Below are 19355 nucleotides of genomic sequence, written 5' to 3'. Positions count from 1 at the left end.
CTTAATTGACTGCATTGATTATATGGGGGTGTAAGAAAATCTAAAATGCAGGACTTGTTTCGCTGAGGGCATTTTGTCTGTTTGATTCCACAAGCTGCTCATATTCAACAGAGTATATTTTCCAAGCCAATAAGACACTGCAGTGTAAAAAAATTTTCTTGCCTCCAGTCTCAAAATGCTCGATATGGCATAGAGCATCTCTTGTTCTCTGCACAGCCTGCAGCACTTGGATGGTCTTGTTAAATTCAACCGCGCTTCAGGTGAGAGTGAGGAAAACTACCAGCTAACTGTTGTGTTTCTCTCCATATGTTGACAGGACATAGATTTGCAAAGCTTGGTGGGAAGAAAACACCAAGTTTAGTCAAAATGTAATGTGAGAAGGTCCTTGGAGACATGCTTTATGATGAGGGGTTAAAAAAATAAATGAAAATGTACAGAGTTTAGTACAGTTAACTTGAAAAGCATACTGTAGCTTATAGCCACTGTCACATCTTTGGTGTTTGACCTGGAAGTGACCTGTTTTTCCACATGCATACTTTATTTCTCTTTTTAACTATCTTTCTCTCTCTCTCTGTCAGACAAGTGAAAAAGTGAAAACAAGCAACATTGTACATCAAAGCTGTGTTCACTACATTGGCCCCCCTGTGCTTTACAGCGCTTGCCTTTTGTTGTTGTGCCAGGGGACATGGATACCAGGCTGTCACATACAGAGTTACAAAAAGAGACAGTCCTTCCTACTTTACCTATGGACCAAAGGTTTAAAAAAAGAGGATAAAAAGGCATGAGGAAAACTATGCTAATAGATGATGGCTTGCAGCAGAAAGAGGTTGCGGAGAGAGGATTGTGTTATAAACCTTACAGGGAACAAGCTGCTGAGAACAGACGTTTCATCATGTGTTTAGAGTGCAGGGAGTTGTGCAAAGTGAAGCGCAGCACTGTTGTGGAAGGAGGTAAAGTGGCCATCAAGGAGTAGAAAAAAACACTAAGTTTGAAGTCAGCTATTTATAGCTGAAGAGAAATAAAGTAAGAATTGCAGTGCAGGAGGGATTCAACATTGTTCATTATCTTCAGCAATCATTATAATAGAATAATAATATCAAATTAACATGATGCACTACTCTCTGCCTAAAATAAGCAGATACTAATTAAAACAGCTACTCACATAATGTGATCTCTAACAGATGAGGGACTGGAGGTTGATGCTTCAGTAAAAAATCATCAATACCTACTACCATCTGTGTGCACAGATAGGGATTAAATAATGGGGGTAATGCACAATCATATTCTACTGTAGTGCCGTCACTCTGGTGTCAAAATAGGGTCTTAAGTGCATATTCTCATGTGACTTTAACATGCAATATATAAAAGAGGCTGGTAACCCCTTTTTAAAATATTACCAAGGAGTTTTTGGGGACATTACTGGAGAGCTATTTCTCTCCTTTTGTCTTTGACTTTAATGGGGGAAAGGAACACCTTTGTTTCTGCCCTGCACCCACAGAGACCACTCTATATTGGCCTTTTGTGTAGAATGAAAGTTTATCCTTTGTAAAGAAATATCTAAAAGTTTTGGGAGCGCCCCTTGTCAGTGGAAATGGGATCACCCAGTGACTGGTGTCATGGAGACTCACTCAACAATGTTGGCTTTACTCAGGAGAGGAGGCTGAAGCAATGACAGAAAATGAAAGTGACGTGAAAAATTGCAACAACGATTATTTTCCTTACCGAATTAACTGCTAATTTCTTTTTTTAATTAATCGTTGGTCTTTATAATTTCAGAAAAATAGTGATGGGTCCTTGCTAAAGCCCAAGGTGCCGTCTTCAAATTGCTTGTTTGTCCAAAACCCAAAGATATTCAAATTAGTGTCGCAAACAAAAAAGCTAATCATCACTATTAAGAAGTTAAAAGAGGAGTGTGTTCGACATGACTGGAACAATCAATGATTTTTTCAATACCTTGCTTTGCGAAATAAAAACATGATTTTCTACAAAAGAGAAGCCAAAAGCCTTTAAAGTTATTTTGGTTCCATGTCCAGCCCTACTTGGCACTTCCATAAAATGTCTTCCAAAAACTTCAAGATCACTTCTTGTTTTGTAAGCTTTCAGTCAAATCATTTTCCATGGGAAGCGATCAATACACTAACTAGTCAACATTATAAACTTTTAATATGAGTAAACATACCAAATATAATTTGGTGCTTTTGGGAAGTAATGTCCTCTGTGGAGTCAATGCAGTCTGTCCGTAAAAGTCAGGATCCAGCTCTGCTCATGAGACTCATGAGAACAATCAGCTGTTTTTGTGCCAGAGCAGCAAGAATTAAACTCAGGCTAATATATTTATATATAATATATATCTATAAAACGTTTACTAAAGTCTCTCAATTACATGGGAAAGCAGCATAATAATATGCGCATACAACATCGTTTTCATTTGCACAGCATAAAACTTATGTGCACATCTATCTATAAATTGCAGGAACGTCTGTCTGTCTGTGTGTTTTGTGCATATCTCTCGAACATATCTCTCGAACAGTCCAATGGATTTCAAACTTGACAGGTGTCTTGCTACGGGCACGAGTAAGTGCAGTGCTGTTGTTTGGATTAGAAATACAAAATATATCGTTAAATATATAGATAAAAGAAGCACACATTGGCTTTTGCCGCTCTAGTCTTCTGGCCACTCCCCCTCTCACACTGTGGACCAGAGACAGACAGCAGCGGAGCTTTGGCAGCTAAAATGTGACATACACCTCAGACCCACAAAAATGTGCAAAGTTGCACTACTTTGGACTGTCTTTGACTTTGAATAAACAAACGACAATTCCCGAATTTAAGGACGTTTCAGAATCCCACACATGCAAAGCACAACCAGCTACAGACAACAAGTGCAGAAAGAGCGTGATGCAGGCTATCTATCTTATAAAGCGAGACGTATCTGTATATATGTGTGTCCATGTTTGGGGGGAAGGTAACCCGCACATCACACGCAGACGCCACATGCAGAACGCTTTAGAACAGCGGGGGACTCTTTTCCTATTATGTATTAAATTGCTGAGCTGGCAGAACATAACGTAATCTCTGAGATTATTCCTTCAGAGCGCTGTGCAATGCGAGAAAATCTCAGAGTTGAACCGGGCAGACACAGCACTTTTCATCAGACTCACCCTGCTGGGTCGGATTAATTAAGTCTATTGCTAACTTACAACACTACATTACCGTCGCCAAAATACCCCCGCGAATCAAATCCCCTACTTCACCGTTAACTGTCAAGCCACTAAACCTGTATGGAAATGAACATGTCCTCTGCTGAAGTGTTAAATTCGTTAATTCTCTCTCTCTCTCTCTCTCTCTCTCTCTCTCTCTCTCTCTCTCTCTCTCTCTCGCTGCCTCTGCACGCGCACACACACGGTCCGGTTCTGGTGGTTGATGAACGCAGATAGGTGCTGATTAGCTCTCATAACGGGCCAGTTCGGTAGCGCACTGCCATGAGTCCATGAGGCTAATGTCTGATTAATCCACATTTTCATTGTGATATTTTGTGATTACATTCTGAATCTGCAGCGTTCTCTGTCAGGTAAATATAGAAGTACAATGTCTTCCTCTGATGTAGAAGTAGCCTACACTGTAAGTCAGTAGTAGGCTATACAGTGGAGTTGCATATTAAGAGGTTTGGGGTCCTTTAAGTACAGTAAGTCCTGTAAGTAATTTGGTGGTACAATTTGGTTTTGAAGAATTCTACAAGCAGCAATACCACAGGCCAAGCAATCGGCCCGTTCCAAACAGGCACATTTTTAACGGGCACTGCACTAGTCATATTAATAACAAACGGATTTTGTTTCTGTCCTAGGTTGGATTAGGTTGTTAGATTGTGCTACGTGCTATGGTTTTGGGAATAGTTGAGTTTGATAAAGAAGCTTTGTGTCTGCAGTCATATGGTGAGGTGGTGATAGCAGCCCTGGCTCTAACTGTGTGGTCTAATTGTGCCTTCTTCTCAGTCCTATTTTGAGCCGACAGCGAGAAACCCTCTTGGTGTTGTATTTGAAATGTCTGTGGGTGTTTGGGCTTTTTGATGGCATCCATGTTTCCCTCTAAAACTGAAGAAGAGCAACCACTAACCTCACCACAGAGAGGCAAATAAGCTTATGTCATATACCACACCCTCAGTTTATGGTCTGTGAGATGTACTGCATGTGAATTAGAGGATGGATACCCGAACCAAGCCCGTCGGGACCCGAGTTCGGGTCGGACAGATATTTAGAAATGATGTCCGGGTTTGGGTCGGGCTCGGTCACATCAGCGCGATAAGGCATTGAACATTTTAAATTTAAAAAAGCTTATTATGTAGGTGCGAGCCTGTGTTAACGTACACTTACACGTTGCCCCGTGTGTGCTGATTCGCTCACATTTCCGAATGCCTTCCTACAGTTGCTTAATAAAAGCGGGCTTTCCACACAAACAAACGTACATGTGTCATTAGTATGAGGGGAAAAAAAACGAGATTTTAACTGTGTCGGGCTCGGACATAAATATCTTAATACCTGTCACACGTGGGCCGGGATCGGACAGAAAAATGCTGCCCGATCCGCACTCTAATGTGAATGAGTGATGAGCGTGTTGGGGGTGTAAACTATTGCCAGTTTAACAATATAGCTGTCAATCTGTTTTTTTTGGCTTTGTTTGTAAGAGGGGGGAAATTCGACAGCAGCAGCTGTATGTGGAAAAACACTGACTGGATGACAAAGGCATCTAATTCTGCACCGGCCTGGTTTTGTTAATAGAGAATAATCATTCTGTAAAGAAGACCATTAGGCCTCTTTAAATCACACAGCCATGTCCACAGTGGCTGTAATAGTGCAAGTCTGGCTTCCTCATGTTTCAATCTGTTCAGCCCACTCCAAATGGTTTAGACACTGATTGCCAGTAGGGAGTAAAGCAGTCCTCCTTTCTGTGAAAAGCAACTACTGCAAACAACGTGGAGTGAAAGGGGGTGAAAATGTCCCCTATTGGCTGAATTCTGTCTTTGACCGGAATGCCAAACACAAAAAGCTCTGCCAGACGTTTTCTTTAAACGTCCCCTCTTTTTATAAACCTCTTTTACTTTCCCTTTCTTTTTGTGTGGTTTTGAAAGAGCCTGTGAGCGTTCCCCCCTCAGTGAAGGGTGTTGTGAAGTGCTGGTGAAGCCCAGCTCAGCAGTCTGTCGCTCATCTTTCCTCTTTTAACTCTCATCAGAGGAATGGGAGGGTCATGGGGGGCATGAGTTCTGAGGCTTTTCTCTTTTTTAAACCCAGTCTACCCCAAATCTGTTTTTTGTTCAACCACCTGCCTGTTTGTTAACCATATCAAGGAAACTGAGTTAGTGGCTCTGATTAAATGACGAATGTATCATAAAATGTTTAGTGGATCTAGTTTTCACCCACAGTAAAGTGAAGCACAAATGGTTTAAAACAAGACTTTCAGATTGATTTTTGTAGCTTGTGGATTTCATTGGCATGTCGAGAATGACCGCACATTACCATCAGAATGAGCAATGGTATGGCTGACTCTCTGACATGATTGCCCATAGAGGAGGATGGTCTTGATTTGGAGCAGCATTCACATCATGCCATCTAATAAGCAAGGTTGTCAAGGAGACATAAATTGGTATCATGGGTGAGGGGAAATAGTCACAAGTACCCATGCTGGGATGGGAGAATATGTTATTCTGCCAATTTAGAGGTCAAAATTAAGCTAGAACTATTGTGTCGTGAGATTAATTTACAGGTGCTTTCACACCTTACCTGATTTCGTTTGGTTTTAACTCTGGTGCGTTTGCCTGTTTGGTTCGCTTCGTTAAGGATGGTGTAAAAGCCATCAAACGAACTCTGGTGTGGACCAAAAAGACCTAAAAAGGTGAGTCTCAGTAACTATAACATAATATTACTGTAAAGGGTGCCTCTTTTTTTATCCTGTTTCTACCTGGTTGTCATTATTTATAAATTAAGAATAAGATTCATTCACTCATAGTCATTTAGTTAATTCTTTGTGAAGAAAAAAAGTGCAGCACGACCTGCTCTTAGTCATCAGAATTTCCCCATGTGGGTCTATGTATGTAGTACTGATGATACAGGATAGCCTCACTAAAATTTTCCAATGAAAGAGTTAGCCCTCAGATAACTTTGTTTTCCGCTTGTGGTTTGTTTATAAAAAGCCTGTGATCACAAACCATACCAAAACTAAAAGGCAACAAAATGCTTCTTCTTTTTTTAACTTGGTCCGGACCAAATGGACTGAAATAAAGATTTGAAAGTGACCTTATGCTGGAAGGCCTGGGTTCATGTCTGCATGACGAAAATAATCTTTTGAATCTAAAGCCAGGAGTTAATACCACTGACATTTCTGGTCTGCTTTGTATTTCAATAGCTCAAATGTAGTGACAGTAATACCATGGAACATTTCCCCAACAGACATCATCAGGTTTGCTCATCCATCCATCCTCACCAGGAGGAATAAATGCAATTAAAGGAAAGGAAAGTAATAGCCTGGTCTAATCCAGTAGCTGTAGCCTTAGGCGGATAGAGGCCACAGCACGTTCACATACCTCCTGTCTCCTGTAAGATTTGACGTCACCGTCCCTCATCTTGTCATAAATCTGTCCTTCCACTTCTATTTCCTGAGCTCTCCAAAGTATCACAGCTGCTGCGTTTCTTGTCTTGTCCTGTACGTCGATGACCTTTCCACCGTCTTCCTTCTGCTGCCTTTGTTGCTGCAGTAAAAGTTGTCACATAATGGAAAGTTGAGTAACTTAACTTATGGTGAACTTGACATAAACTCTCCCTGTGGTGTGTTGCACAACTCCCTTCTTTTCTCTCCTCTGCTGTCCCTGTCCCGGCCTGTGAAGAAATCCAGTTTGACAGCTTTAGTGACAGCAAGCAGAGGCACTTTCACAAGTTCAGCGTTGTACAATGCAAGCTGTTGCACTTGGATTTTTACTGCTTGTTGTAGAGATAGAAATCAGTTATTAGACAGTCTCATGCAGTGACACACAACCCAGCTTTTGGTTGTGCCTGTAATGTAAGAATGTACTCCGTGATGGCTGCGCTGTCTCTGTGGTTGTGGCCTAATTGAAGTGGAATTGAATATCTTGGGTTGAAAAAACAGCCAGCGCTTTAGAGTGCTCCCATTTGCATTTCATAAAATGTAGCCACACAGAAGATATCAATCTTTCCACCAGTAATGGAATCTTTTATATGGTCTAATTTGTGCAGCTACACTTCTCATTAGTCATAATTCTCTTTTGTGGTTACACTTCTTCTGTGCTCTGCCCTCTCGTTAAAGAATAAAGTGGAAATCACAATACAAGGAAATATACAATCTTGCATCTTAAATGTGTGCTTTTTTCCCTTGTGTCTAGTCTGTGGAAAAATCTATATTGTTGTCCACATAAATATGGATATACTCACCCACCTGCTTTGTGTATACAATTATCTTAAATATTTTCCTATTTAACTGTATTTTGTGCAGCAGGGTTTTGTTTAATTCAGAAACACAATATATGTTATAAATGTCTTAAAGGGGTGATAGAATTATATAGGGTATTTCACACTGTTCCTTAAGGTCTCCTAATAGGGTATGTAACATTGGTTGGGCTGAAAATGACCCGGGTGCTGTTCTATGGGCCCTAATGCTACCCTGTGGAATGGCCGATTTTGGAACGAGAGCTTCTTCCAAACGAGAGCTTCTTCCAAATATGGTGTTCTCATGAATATTTAGATGAGCTGTGAGCTGATTGGTTGAGCAAAGCACATACACACACACAGTGTAGACGAGACAGCAGGTCTCATATTTCAGACACTGCAATGTTATACATTGTTCGTCTGCTATTTCATTACTAAATTCACTTCTGAGACTTTTTTATGCGCGAAATCAACTATGTAATGCTCAAATATGGGCTGTTTTACGAAAATTGATGGCTATGGCGCTCCATACCCAGGGCAAACCGTTTCTGGGGTTACTGGACTACCAAATGCCGGCGGCCCGCTGAACTCCACAGCCAGCAGCCCGTGGCCGGTAGGCCGCCGGCATTTGGTAGTCCAGTAACCCAAAAACGGTGACTTTGCCCTGGGTATGGAGCGCTGCGGGCTGCCGCTGTCTCTTCAGACTGTTCCTGAAGTCCGACACCGTCTTACCAAATTTGCAATTAGCCAAACATTTTCGTAAAACCCATATTTGAGCTTTACATAGTTGATTTCTCGCATAAAATAGTCTCAGAAGTGAATTTAGTAATGAAATAGCAGACGAACAGTGTATAACATTTCTGAGATCTGTGCGACCTATTCAGAAGACTAAGCTGATCTCAGGTCAGTGGTGTATGTACATTTTGGGGCGTGACAAAGGTAGAGACTAGAGCCAAATAAGGTACAGCCACAGAGTTGACATCAACTATGAGCTTTGTTGAGATTCGCCCGTTTTCAGCACCAGTTTCAAATTGTGAGATTTGCAGAGGAAAGGGGTGTCAATGGGACTTTGAGGTACTATGTATGCCTATTTTACCCACCGAACTGTCGTAATTCAACTATGACAAGGTACTCGGTTTTGTATTGTATCACCCCTTTAACCTAGCACCATTCATAAACTGCTCTATAAAAAGTATTGAAATGTAATTGGGTTGTAGAGTATTTTTAATTCCCTTATTTATTCCAGTGATCTTGTTTCCAGCTGCAGACTGTTAACTTGGCGGTGCGCTAAATATAAATCGGATTGCACAGATAGTTCTCATACTGTGAGATGCCTTTTATCACAATAAAGATTCTCACAACTTCTTGAGCTAAATTACATCTAACTTTCCTGATCTCTTTATGCATGTTCCTAAATATATTTGTGAACAGATACATGAAACCCATGTCAGTTTACCTCACCTAAGGCCTGAGAAATAGAGCATGTAATCGCTCCCTGTCCGTCTCAAAAACTAATAGCCAAGGTTTTGTGTGTGTGTGTGTGTGTGTGTGTGTGTGTGTGTGTGTGTGTGTGTGTGTGTGTGTGTGAGCGAGAGAGAGCATTGAGAATAAGCACATACATTGATTTTGCATGTGTGTGCTGCTCTCTACCAAAGAAGCCATTTCAAAGGTGAGTTTTTGGGATGAATGTTGCATTTGAGAGTGACTGTTACTGTCCTGAAACCTGTCGGCCTTATCACGTTTGTCTTACAGTCGTCACAGTTGGTTTTACTTGGTATCTTCTTCAGTGGTGTGTTGTGGATGTGACTTTGTAAAGTCCAAAACCAATGTTTACAAGGGACTGTCTGGATCAGGTTTTTTTATTTTTATTCTTTAACTTTACCCTGTGTTAAATTGTTCCTATGCTAATAATCACTCTGATGCTGCTGTATGTATGTGACAGTTGGTAAAGTGTGTTACTCCTTGGCTCACCCCAGCCCTTGTCTTCTCCACAGGAGGACTCCATGAAAGATGACAGAGGAGGTGATTGTTGTAGCCAAGTGGGACTACACAGCCCAGCAGGACCAGGAACTTGACATCCGTAAAAACGAGCGTCTTTTCCTCCTGGACGACTCAAAAACCTGGTGGCGTGTCCGCAACGCTGGCAACCAAACGGGCTACGTGCCATCGAACTACGTTGAGCGCAAGAACAGCCTAAAGAAAGGCTCACTGGTGAAGAACATCAAAGACACACTGGGTAAGAAGAATTTAGTTTCACTCTGCTTAGAAATCAAAAGGTCGCCTGTGTGTTTTAAGTTGAATGTCAGTAGATTATTTCAGTAGAAGTGGAAAATCTCTGCACTTCCTTTTCAATACTCTGCTCCCTTTTAGATGAGATAAGATGTGGTCATAAACAGTGGTCAGTTTGTGTGCATTCATGTGAATCTTCTCAGAAGTAAAATGATTCCCTCACTGTCTCTGCTGGGAGCTGTCACTGTGCACTCCAGGGATCCTGTTGCGTTGGCTGTTGCTCTCAGCTGTCAGCACACTGTCTCAGTCCCCGGTCATGACTTGAATACATTAGACCAGGGGTGTCAAACTCAATTTCACTAAGGGGCACACTGGAAATGACGATCACAATAAGGGCCAGACATGTTGAGTTTATTGACATGCTTTTATTTAACAAAAAAAGTCAATTAACTTTGTATTACTGCATGTCTCATATAGCTTTCTCCCATACAGTTTGGTCGACATAAAACCCTAAGAAAGGCGGCAAAAAAGTTTCTTAGCCATCGTAGAATTTAGCAAGTCATGAAAAACAAACAATACATTTTTAAAAGCAGCTACCACCCAGCCGACTCACCACAGCCTGTTTCACAGCCTGAATATTAATTATTTGGTGTGGTGCACAACTAGTCGGGCCAAAATTTGCCGTGAACCTAAATTGAAATGCGGGCCGGATCAAAATTTGCAAGGGGCCGGATTTGGCCCCCGGGCCTTGAGTTTGACACATTAGACTATATGTAGCCATAGCTGCCACTTATGAGAGGGACTGTCGGTGCATTCAGAATGAGTGTATATACTGTAGCTCAAGTTATTTTTACTTTAACGGAATTGGGCAAGACAAAAACTAAAGCTAAATGGGCTATTTATAAGCTACTCAAAAATAAAGGGGGCTTTCAGTTCTTTTATAGCCAGCTATAAAAAAAATGTGTTTGCGTGCGTACCAAAGAAGCCATTTCAAAGGTGCGTTTTTGGGATGAATGTTGCATTTGAGAGTGACTGTTACTGTCCTGAAACACATCACTCCCCCACATGTCAGCAAGCAGTGGCTTTAACTGTTTCCCATCACAATTATCTTGTGTTGCTATTTTGAATACCTTAGCCTTTAGTCACAGCTTCAAAACATCTGTATAAGGCATCATGAAATTGGTTTAATTTATTTTGACTGATAGTGAGACAAATGATCTCATAAGGCTTTCCAACAGCATGATCTAATTTCTTTTTATGATTTTAGTATTCGAAGGTAGGGGCACAAAATTATTAGGACTTTTGAAGCCCCTAATAGATGCTACAGATGTTACAGCCAAAAAGCAGCTTATGAGATAATCATAATCATAATCATATAGATGTGTGCTAAACTCGGAAGTGTGTTCAAGTCAAGAATGAAAGAATTAAGCTAAAAATGATCAGCTTGCTCTACTTTCTTGTAGCAGGAAAAGCGCAGGCTGGAGCACGACACAAAATCATTCAGAAAGAAATACTTTTTGTCAGGCTGGTAGAGGAAGAGATAGAGAGACGGAGATGTGAGAGAAAATAGAAACGTGGTAGAAATTCTAGCAAGACAGAATGATCAAGAAGTTCAGTTGTAATAAAAATAGTACTGTGTGGCCCTGAAAGGCAGGGGGGTCTGGTGGTCCAATGCGTTGATTCCTTTTGGCTCTGGATACCAGCCCTCTGGGAAACTCTGCAGCTTTATGTGGGCCAGCATGGCACAGCCTGCCACTGTCACACTCACCAGGGTTCACTGTGTGCAGAGACAACACGCATCTCCCCCTCACTCCCCCACTTCCACACTGTTCCCATCAGCCCCATTCTAAGTCACTGTAGGTTTCTGCTTTTCTATGATTAGTAGATTGATCAGTGGAGAAATCAGCAGCCCTAATGGTTGTGCTGGAATGACAGATTACTACTCTGTCCCTGCTTTTTTTATATATCGACATTACAGCATTATGGTCTAGTTCCATTTTAGTCTAAGTAGTGTGCTTCCAGCCAGTAGCTCTTTAGTGTTAAAAGCCTGATCAAATTCAATAGGCGAGAGAGAACATTTTCATGAGGAGGTGATGAGCAAAAGGTGAGGTCGGGGGCTAATGGAACTTACTCAAACACTTAAATAGAGAATCTGATTGGCTGAGAGCGTGCTTACTTCATCCCGTCTATAGTCTCTGGCTCTTTTTCTCTCTTTTTCGCCTCTCCACTAAGTCCGCACATTGTGGTTTTGCAGATAGTCTGTGATTACTTTTATCTCCAGTTTTTCCTCCTCATGTACTGTGCTTTAATGTGGTCGTATCATCGTCATTCATCCAGGCAGAATTGAATTGTAAATGGCTCCATACTGCTTTGTGCCCCAGTTTCCTCTCTCAGGAAATAAAGACAGTAATGGGTGAAATAACTCAGCAAAGGTCCTACTCTTTGCTGAAACTGGGCCAGTACTTACCAGTACAAGAAACTGGCAAGTTAGATATCTGTTTTTACATGGCAACAGTGTGAGTGTGTGCGTGGGTGAATGTGAAGCACTTTGTCCTGTCCTCGGATAAAAAAGCATTATATCCCTGCAGTCCATTTTACTCAGCACTTTCTAATGAACATAGTTATTGTAAGTGTTGAGCGAAATAGCCCCATTTCCTGTTCAAACTTTGAAAAGAAGGAAAAATGTGCAGCTGTGTAAAGCACAATATGTGCTCTACAGTAGTTCACCTTTGTGATCTTTGTTGCATATCATACCCTCTTCCCACATTTTTAGGCATGCTATTGCCATGGCTCTGTGGATGGCAATGTTGGTGTGTCTCTCTGACAGTCTGTCAATCTTCTTTTACTTCTTTTTGTGCATAATTTGTGCCCCCAAATGCTGCATGTGCATGATATACAAGCTGCTGCTTTAGATTATTTTTTATCACAATTTATTTAAATGTTTCTCCTCTAGCCTTTTGGCAGGTTTTACACACAGTAATGTATGCTTTTATCACTGTGGCACTTGTGGAATATTGAGCAACACTGCTAGGGTTATTTAAATGGCCACATAGCTCATCTGTGATACACTCAAAGTACTTTTTTAAATCACCGCACTCGCTGACGGTGCTAATTCTTCATTTAGGGGCCAGGTTGTGATTTTTCATCATGCCCACACATCAATGTTGGTGGTGTGGTATTGTGTGGACTCATTTATTACAGTAACTTCCACAACTGCCCTCCACTGTAAGCTATCTAGTGAAGCAATATGCTGCAACATGCTGTCATCTAGGCTTTCATCAACTCACTTCCCTCTGAGTTGAAGTCCTCTGGGCTTGAAAAGCTAGTTTCCTTCCACAAGATAAAGAGGTAGGTGAAGGTTGGGAGTGAATGTGTGGGAGGAGGGAATATAGCCTGCTGCTGCTCTAACCAGCAGGCCAGTGCCTTCAAGTGGAAATGAGTGAAGAAGAAAGGTGTTTGTGTAAATGTTTCCCTTTGCTCGAGTCAGTGTGTTTGCTGCCTTCTAGAGCATTAATGAATAGGGTAGTTTAGTAGTCATCAACTACTCCCCAAAAGTCAACGAATAGTCAAATATTTGCAGGATATATATACATGCCATCTGAGGAAAATGTGTTAATAAGCTAATGACAGTAGTTGATGGCTACTAAACTACATCATTCGTTAATACCCTATTACCCACACCGCCCCCTGCTGCACATCTGATGTAATTACATGCATATCTGATACATTGCCACTACTTTATTACTGCACCCTGTTAAAACCACAGATGAACGAATATTCGAAAATAATGCGCTACGTCGATTAGTAGTTTTTAATGGTTGAATAGTCGACTATTCTGTGAAACCCCTACTGTCTTCTTATGTGTCTCTCTTCTATACCTTGTGGGAGTGACAATCTATACGTGTGTTCACATCTGGCACATCTGGTCTTGAGTGACCACTTGTGGTCAGATCTCACTTACCCGTTCTATATGCAAATAAACGCATATCGTTTGCCTTTGCACAAACCGGTAGACTGGTTGTGTGTGCGTCATACATTTCCGTTGTTACTCTCATATAAACTTTATATATTAGAAATGTGTACTGATAAATGGAAAAGTGCTGCCCACAGTCTGTCAGGCAGGAGAGAAAGAGGTATTTAAAGAAGTTATTTTGTTTCATGTTCGCTTATAGGAGTCTTGTTAAGTTACTGCTGAAGACAGACATTTCCTGATTTTGCTGCTTCATAATAAAAGCTTTTAAATAACATAATGGTGGACTTTTATTGTGAAGAACTAATAGGAAATTAAACTTTTGACCACTTTGATTTGTAATTTCCTAAATAGCAAGTGATTGCAAGATGTTGTGATGTAAAAACAGGAATGTCTGTAGTAATATCCTACATATTCATGGATTATGGGGCATTTTATGAAACAAAAAATAAGGATATTGTATACTGCCTGCTGCCTTTTCCAGGCAACCGCAGGGCACATAGCTCCAGACAGCTGAGGATATAAGAGCAGGCAGCACCTGAACAAAAACTGGGACACATCACCGACAGTATGATAATGACATCCAAAACACACGATTCACTCTCAGTGGTTTCTGTGACAAGAGAAATACTCTGAATGAGTACGTAGTACAACACATACGCGTACACTCTGCTAAAAGAATGTGGTCACGTGTAGCCTAAACCACCTCCGATGGTGGTGGTCTGATGGTGGTGGTGGTGGTCTGAGTGATCGGATCTCAATGCGTCCTGCGTCCTGGGTGCATTTTCACCTGTACTTAGAGCTGTCAGATCAGATTTTATTACCAGTTGGAAATGGGGTGTATTTTATTTTTCCCGAAGCGACCACCTGAAGTAGGCCCAAGAGTCAACCTTTGTCTTTGGCTCACAGTCAGGAGATACAGAATCACACACACACCTATCAGATATGTAGGATACACGCTGCTATTCATAAACATAATCTGCTTGTTATTCCGGTCTCATCCTTCTGCTTTGCGTTTTTGTCAGCTGTGGCCTCTGATGTGCTTGGTCTACTGTTTGTGTGAGGAACAGCTGCCAAGGGACTCCTCATCTTTCTTCACAGCTCTCCTCCTCTTCTCCTTCTATCTGCCAAGTTTCATGCTACTCTGTTTGAACCGAGTAGTTTTCCAAACAATGTAAATGTTGAATTCAGCAATGACATTTCTGTGGCATTTCAGCAGGCTCTGTGGGAAGAACTCGTGATTAGCTGTCAAGAAACTCACTTCAGTTATTAGTAGCACACATGAGCCTCAACTGTCAAGTGAACGGTTTAAATGTTGTCAACCACATAGCGTAACATTATTTTGACATGAATTTAAATAGGAGACCTCCTTGGTTATGTTCAGCTGAGAGACTTTAGAAACTTACAGTCTCATTGAAGTGTACAAACACATGTTTAAAAATGTCTTTGAAAGTACACAAATGGAAAAGTCAGAGACAGGTAAGACAGAAGTAGACTTTGATCTGGGATATGCTTGTCATTATCAAGCCCATGGTGCCTGCTCCACTTTTCATTCCCTGTCTACACAACCTATTTCCGGTCTTTTGATTAGTATAGATGTGTTTACGGCGTGCAGATAGTGTCTACAGAATACCAAGTAGATAACAAGCTTTCATTTCATTGTGTATGAGTAAAAGGACATGGGGCGCTTGCAGCCTCAATTAGTTTTCTTCTGACCTAAACTGCCTCCTCTCCCCGTAGAGCTCAGGCCTTTCCCTGCTTTCACAGCCTCTCGCCACTGCCCTAATGTGCTTGGATTATACATTTCAATGTAAAAGCTGCTACAATCAATATTTTATATTAACAATGGATCAAATGACTGTTCTGATCAGTGGATCAAATTATATGTGAAAGGGGTTGCTTGTAGTTACAAACCCATAGAGGATTATCACCTGACTCTGCAATTCCCCTAAACTCTACGGAGCATCTTATCTCACAAACATGATTCCAACTGAATGCTAATGGTGCTCCATGTCTGCTGGATGTGTAATTAAGCAACTGTTTTCTAACACGCTTGCAGTATCAAACTTTATATGGTGAGAATATGTCAATGTTGTGTTTACAGTTGTGGCCATGAAATTAATTTATGCAGGTTTAAAGTTGATTTAAACCACATAAGTAGAACAAATTGGGTTATCTTTCTGTGTCACCATTCTCTTTTGTTTCTGTTCATGCTGCAGGTTTGGGAAAAACTAAGAGGAAGACCAGCGCCCGTGATGCATCCCCAACGCCAAGCTCAGACACAGAGTACCCCTCCAATGGCAGCGGAGGTGGAGCTGCTGAAAGGATCTACGACCTCAACATTCCCGCCGTGGTCAAGTTTACCTACACAGCAGAGAGAGATGATGAGCTGACCCTGGGCAAGGGCTCCAGGGTCATCGTGATGGAGAAGTGTAGTGACGGCTGGTGGCGGGGCAGTCAGGCAGGCCGTGTGGGCTGGTTTCCCTCCAATTATGTCCTGGAGGAGCTTGGTGGGGCTGATGACAGAGAGGAAGGATATTCCTCACAGGGCTACCACGTAGGCTCTCAGGGGACTTTGTTGGCCAATGGGCAAGCAGGTGGCCTCGGTGCAGTGCTCCACTTGGTTCAAACACTCTACCCTTTCAGCTCTGTGACAGAGGAGGAGCTGAACTTTGAGAAGGGAGAGGTCATGGAAGTGGTGGAGAAGCCTGAGAACGACCCTGAGTGGTGGAGATGTAAGAACTCACATGGCATGGTGGGCCTGGTGCCTAAAAACTATGTGGTGGTGCTGGATGAGCAGCCTGGCCTGCCCTCCCCTTCGTCGAGCTCCCCACAAAATCGCTTGGTGGCACCGGCACGCTCAGGGAAGTTCGCTGGGAGGGACTGGTACTACGGCAAAATCACCAGACACCAGGCCGAGTGTATACTCAACGAGAGAGGAGAGGAGGGCGACTTCCTTGTACGAGACAGCGAGTCATCGGTGAGTCTGTGGGTTGAAGTCATAGTTGTATTTGGAAGGCTGGGAGAAAGTCAAATGATGCAGAATAGGAGATTTGATACATTTTAGTAGAAGGAAGATATAGCTCCAAGGAAATGTGAATTAGTTCCTGCATGACATGTTATGGGCCCATATTTAAGAGCCAATTTAGGAGTAAAAATGTTGTCTTCTAAAAGTGAAGAATGTGACATTTATTAAGCAACAGAGTAACCTTAAGAGCAGCTTTTTAAGTGATTGTGATTAGTGATTATTTGCATATTTGCTTAGAGCAGTACGAGCCAATCAGACAAGAATTAAACCTACATCTGCCCTCTTGAGCACTCTTAAAAAAACCTTAGTGATTCTATTCTACAAAAGCGTATATGGTTTTAATATTTTTTGAGTTAATATTATTTTGGTGAAATCACCACTAGCAATTAACATGTAAAATAAGCAACAATGTAATGAATATATGAACTGTGATGAGCTGGAAGCAAAAAGAAACTGGACCAGGGAGGAAAATCTGCTGCTGGTTAATTAGAGAGGTGTGTCAGAGAAGTTCAGAAAGAAGAAGTTTAAAATGTAGTGTCACAATGACAAGTGCAGACAATGCAGTTGCATAGAAAGCAAACAAAATCAATCCAAAATCAAAACAACAACAAAAGTAGTGTAACACCTGATCCAATGTGCGTTTGGAGCTATAAGTTTACCAGAAATCAGCAGCAACAGCTGCAAATCATAGGCAAAACTAGACTATTCTGAAAAGATTGGACAGATTATTTTTATCATGACCCATGCTAAATTGAAAAGTAATTTTAAAACATGTGCCCCACCTGCCCCTAATGACCAGTCGCCACTGGGTGTAGTGAAGGATTTTTACTTCTTTTGAGTCAAAAATTTCACATGTTGCAGTTTGATAAATGTGGGCCTAGAGCTTTAAATGTGAGAATACACTGCCACCTGCTGGAGCAAAGCTGCCTGTCTTTTAAAATGTGTTTTTCTGTCATTCTCTTATATTTCTAAGCACATCAACAACTGTCTCCCTCTTTATTTTCAGCCCAGTGATTTCTCTGTGTCTCTGAAGGCGGCCGGAAAGAATAAGCACTTTAAAGTGCAGCAGTCAGAGGGAGTGTACTGCATCGGCCAGCGCAAGTTCAACTCCATTGATGAACTAGTGGAGCACTATAAGAAAGCCCCCATCTTCACCAGCGAACATGGAGAGAAGCTGTACCTGGTCAAAGCTCTGCTGTGATTCATACATCCTCTCACCTACACTGGATCTCACACACAAACACACACTCTTCATACACACTATACACACATTACTAATGCCACCCCCTAACTGTCTTAACTCGAGCCTTAGCTCTGGACCCTCCTTGCTGTGGCGTCTGTACTATATCCAGTTTTTCTGTCGCCCTCCAGTGTTGATCAGGTGAAACTCTTTCTAGCTCTACAACCGAGCGGTTAACCCCAAGACAACTAGCACTGTCAGCAAATACCCAGCTACATCCTTCATGTACAGCACAGTGCATAATAACCTCTGTCTCTTGGATGTGCTAACATGTGCAGTGACGACATCTGCTGCAAACAGAACGCCTGAAGCCTTGTTGGGGGTTGAGCTCTCCTTCTGATGTCGTACATAATGTCCATTTACTACTGCACATTGTAGGTTACACCATTGCTCTTAATCCACATGGAAGGCAGACATTCAGCAGTTCAAAGAGGACTTGAGCCTCTGATGGACCTTTTTGTCAAATTGCTTGCCATGGGTTTATTTTGTAATATAATAAATAATAAATGCTTGTTCTTGAGTTAATTTTGGTTTTTTTTGTTTTGTTTTTTAAGATCATTTAAATTGCTCTCTGAGTTTTGAATCATTGCTCTTTCATACAATGACTTCACAAAGTGACCAGAATCACTCACTTGCCTTTTCTCCTAATTTTCATCATTCCTCTACATGATTTCTCTCCCCGTTTTGAACTTGTCTTCTCGTGCTATTTCAAACTGTTTCTGTCTCCACAGACCCAGTCATTAGTAATGATGTTATTGAAAATCTGGATACACTACTTCCTGTAATATTTCTAAAAGGCATTCGGGGGAGCATTAATGCAATAGGGAGACATCTGATTTCCTGTAGAGTTTGAATGTGTTTCAATGTAACCAAATGTGCCACCCTGTACTCATACTACTGGCTCCAGGTCTGTACTGCACTCACCATACTTGGCATCCATTCATAGCTCTATGCTCATGCTTTATATTGTGTCAAATTGAACATGTTTCTATTCTGTTCTCCAGTATGTCTGTAGCTACGTGTTTGCATACTGACCATAGAAATGGAATGAGAGCCAAACGGACTGTTTGCCGTAGTCATTTGACTAGTTCAAAAGAAAATCATGCCCAGCACTGTGCATTGACTATAGAAATAGAATGAGTTAGCCTAGTTCTTTTCAACGGTACACATCAAATGCCCGCAGCGCTGACCATCCTGCTATGTTGATTTAAATGGGAATGTTCATTTTACTCTCATTCTATTTCTATGATAATAAATAAATAATAATAAACAAAATAAAAAAAAAAAAACTTTTGCTAACACTTTTGCATAACTACACTTGATCTGCTCCAGCGAATGATTGCAGTCATACAAGAGTACCTCTTCTGGTGTCGTGTTTGTCAAAGATGAGTATATCTTTGTGAATCTTGTGATTACAGAGAATTGTGAGAAAAGTGTCATTATACAACAAAAAAAACT

The 19355-nt window shown here is 41.4% G+C and overlaps 1 protein-coding gene across 2 annotated transcripts in view; it reads left to right on the top strand.

The window, feature by feature from the left end:
* The window catches only part of LOC144525399 (cytoplasmic protein NCK2-like), a 40863-nt gene extending 22454 nt beyond the window's left edge, over window positions 1-18409 (top strand). For both annotated transcript variants that reach the window (XM_078262183.1, XM_078262184.1), the window contains exons 2-4: window positions 9425-9666; window positions 15849-16609; window positions 17664-18409. In XM_078262183.1, coding sequence (XP_078118309.1) covers window positions 9441-9666; window positions 15849-16609; window positions 17664-17858 — 1182 coding nt within the window. In that variant the 5' untranslated portion in view covers window positions 9425-9440 and the 3' untranslated portion in view covers window positions 17859-18409. The remainder of the gene's footprint in view (window positions 1-9424; window positions 9667-15848; window positions 16610-17663) is intronic.
* Window positions 18410-19355: the final 946 nt, after the last annotated feature.

This window comes from Sander vitreus, chromosome 11 (assembly GCF_031162955.1).
Source record: "Sander vitreus isolate 19-12246 chromosome 11, sanVit1, whole genome shotgun sequence".
In the NCBI taxonomy this organism is placed as follows: domain Eukaryota; kingdom Metazoa; phylum Chordata; class Actinopteri; order Perciformes; family Percidae; genus Sander; species Sander vitreus.
This window is presented reverse-complemented; position numbering and strand designations above follow the sequence as displayed.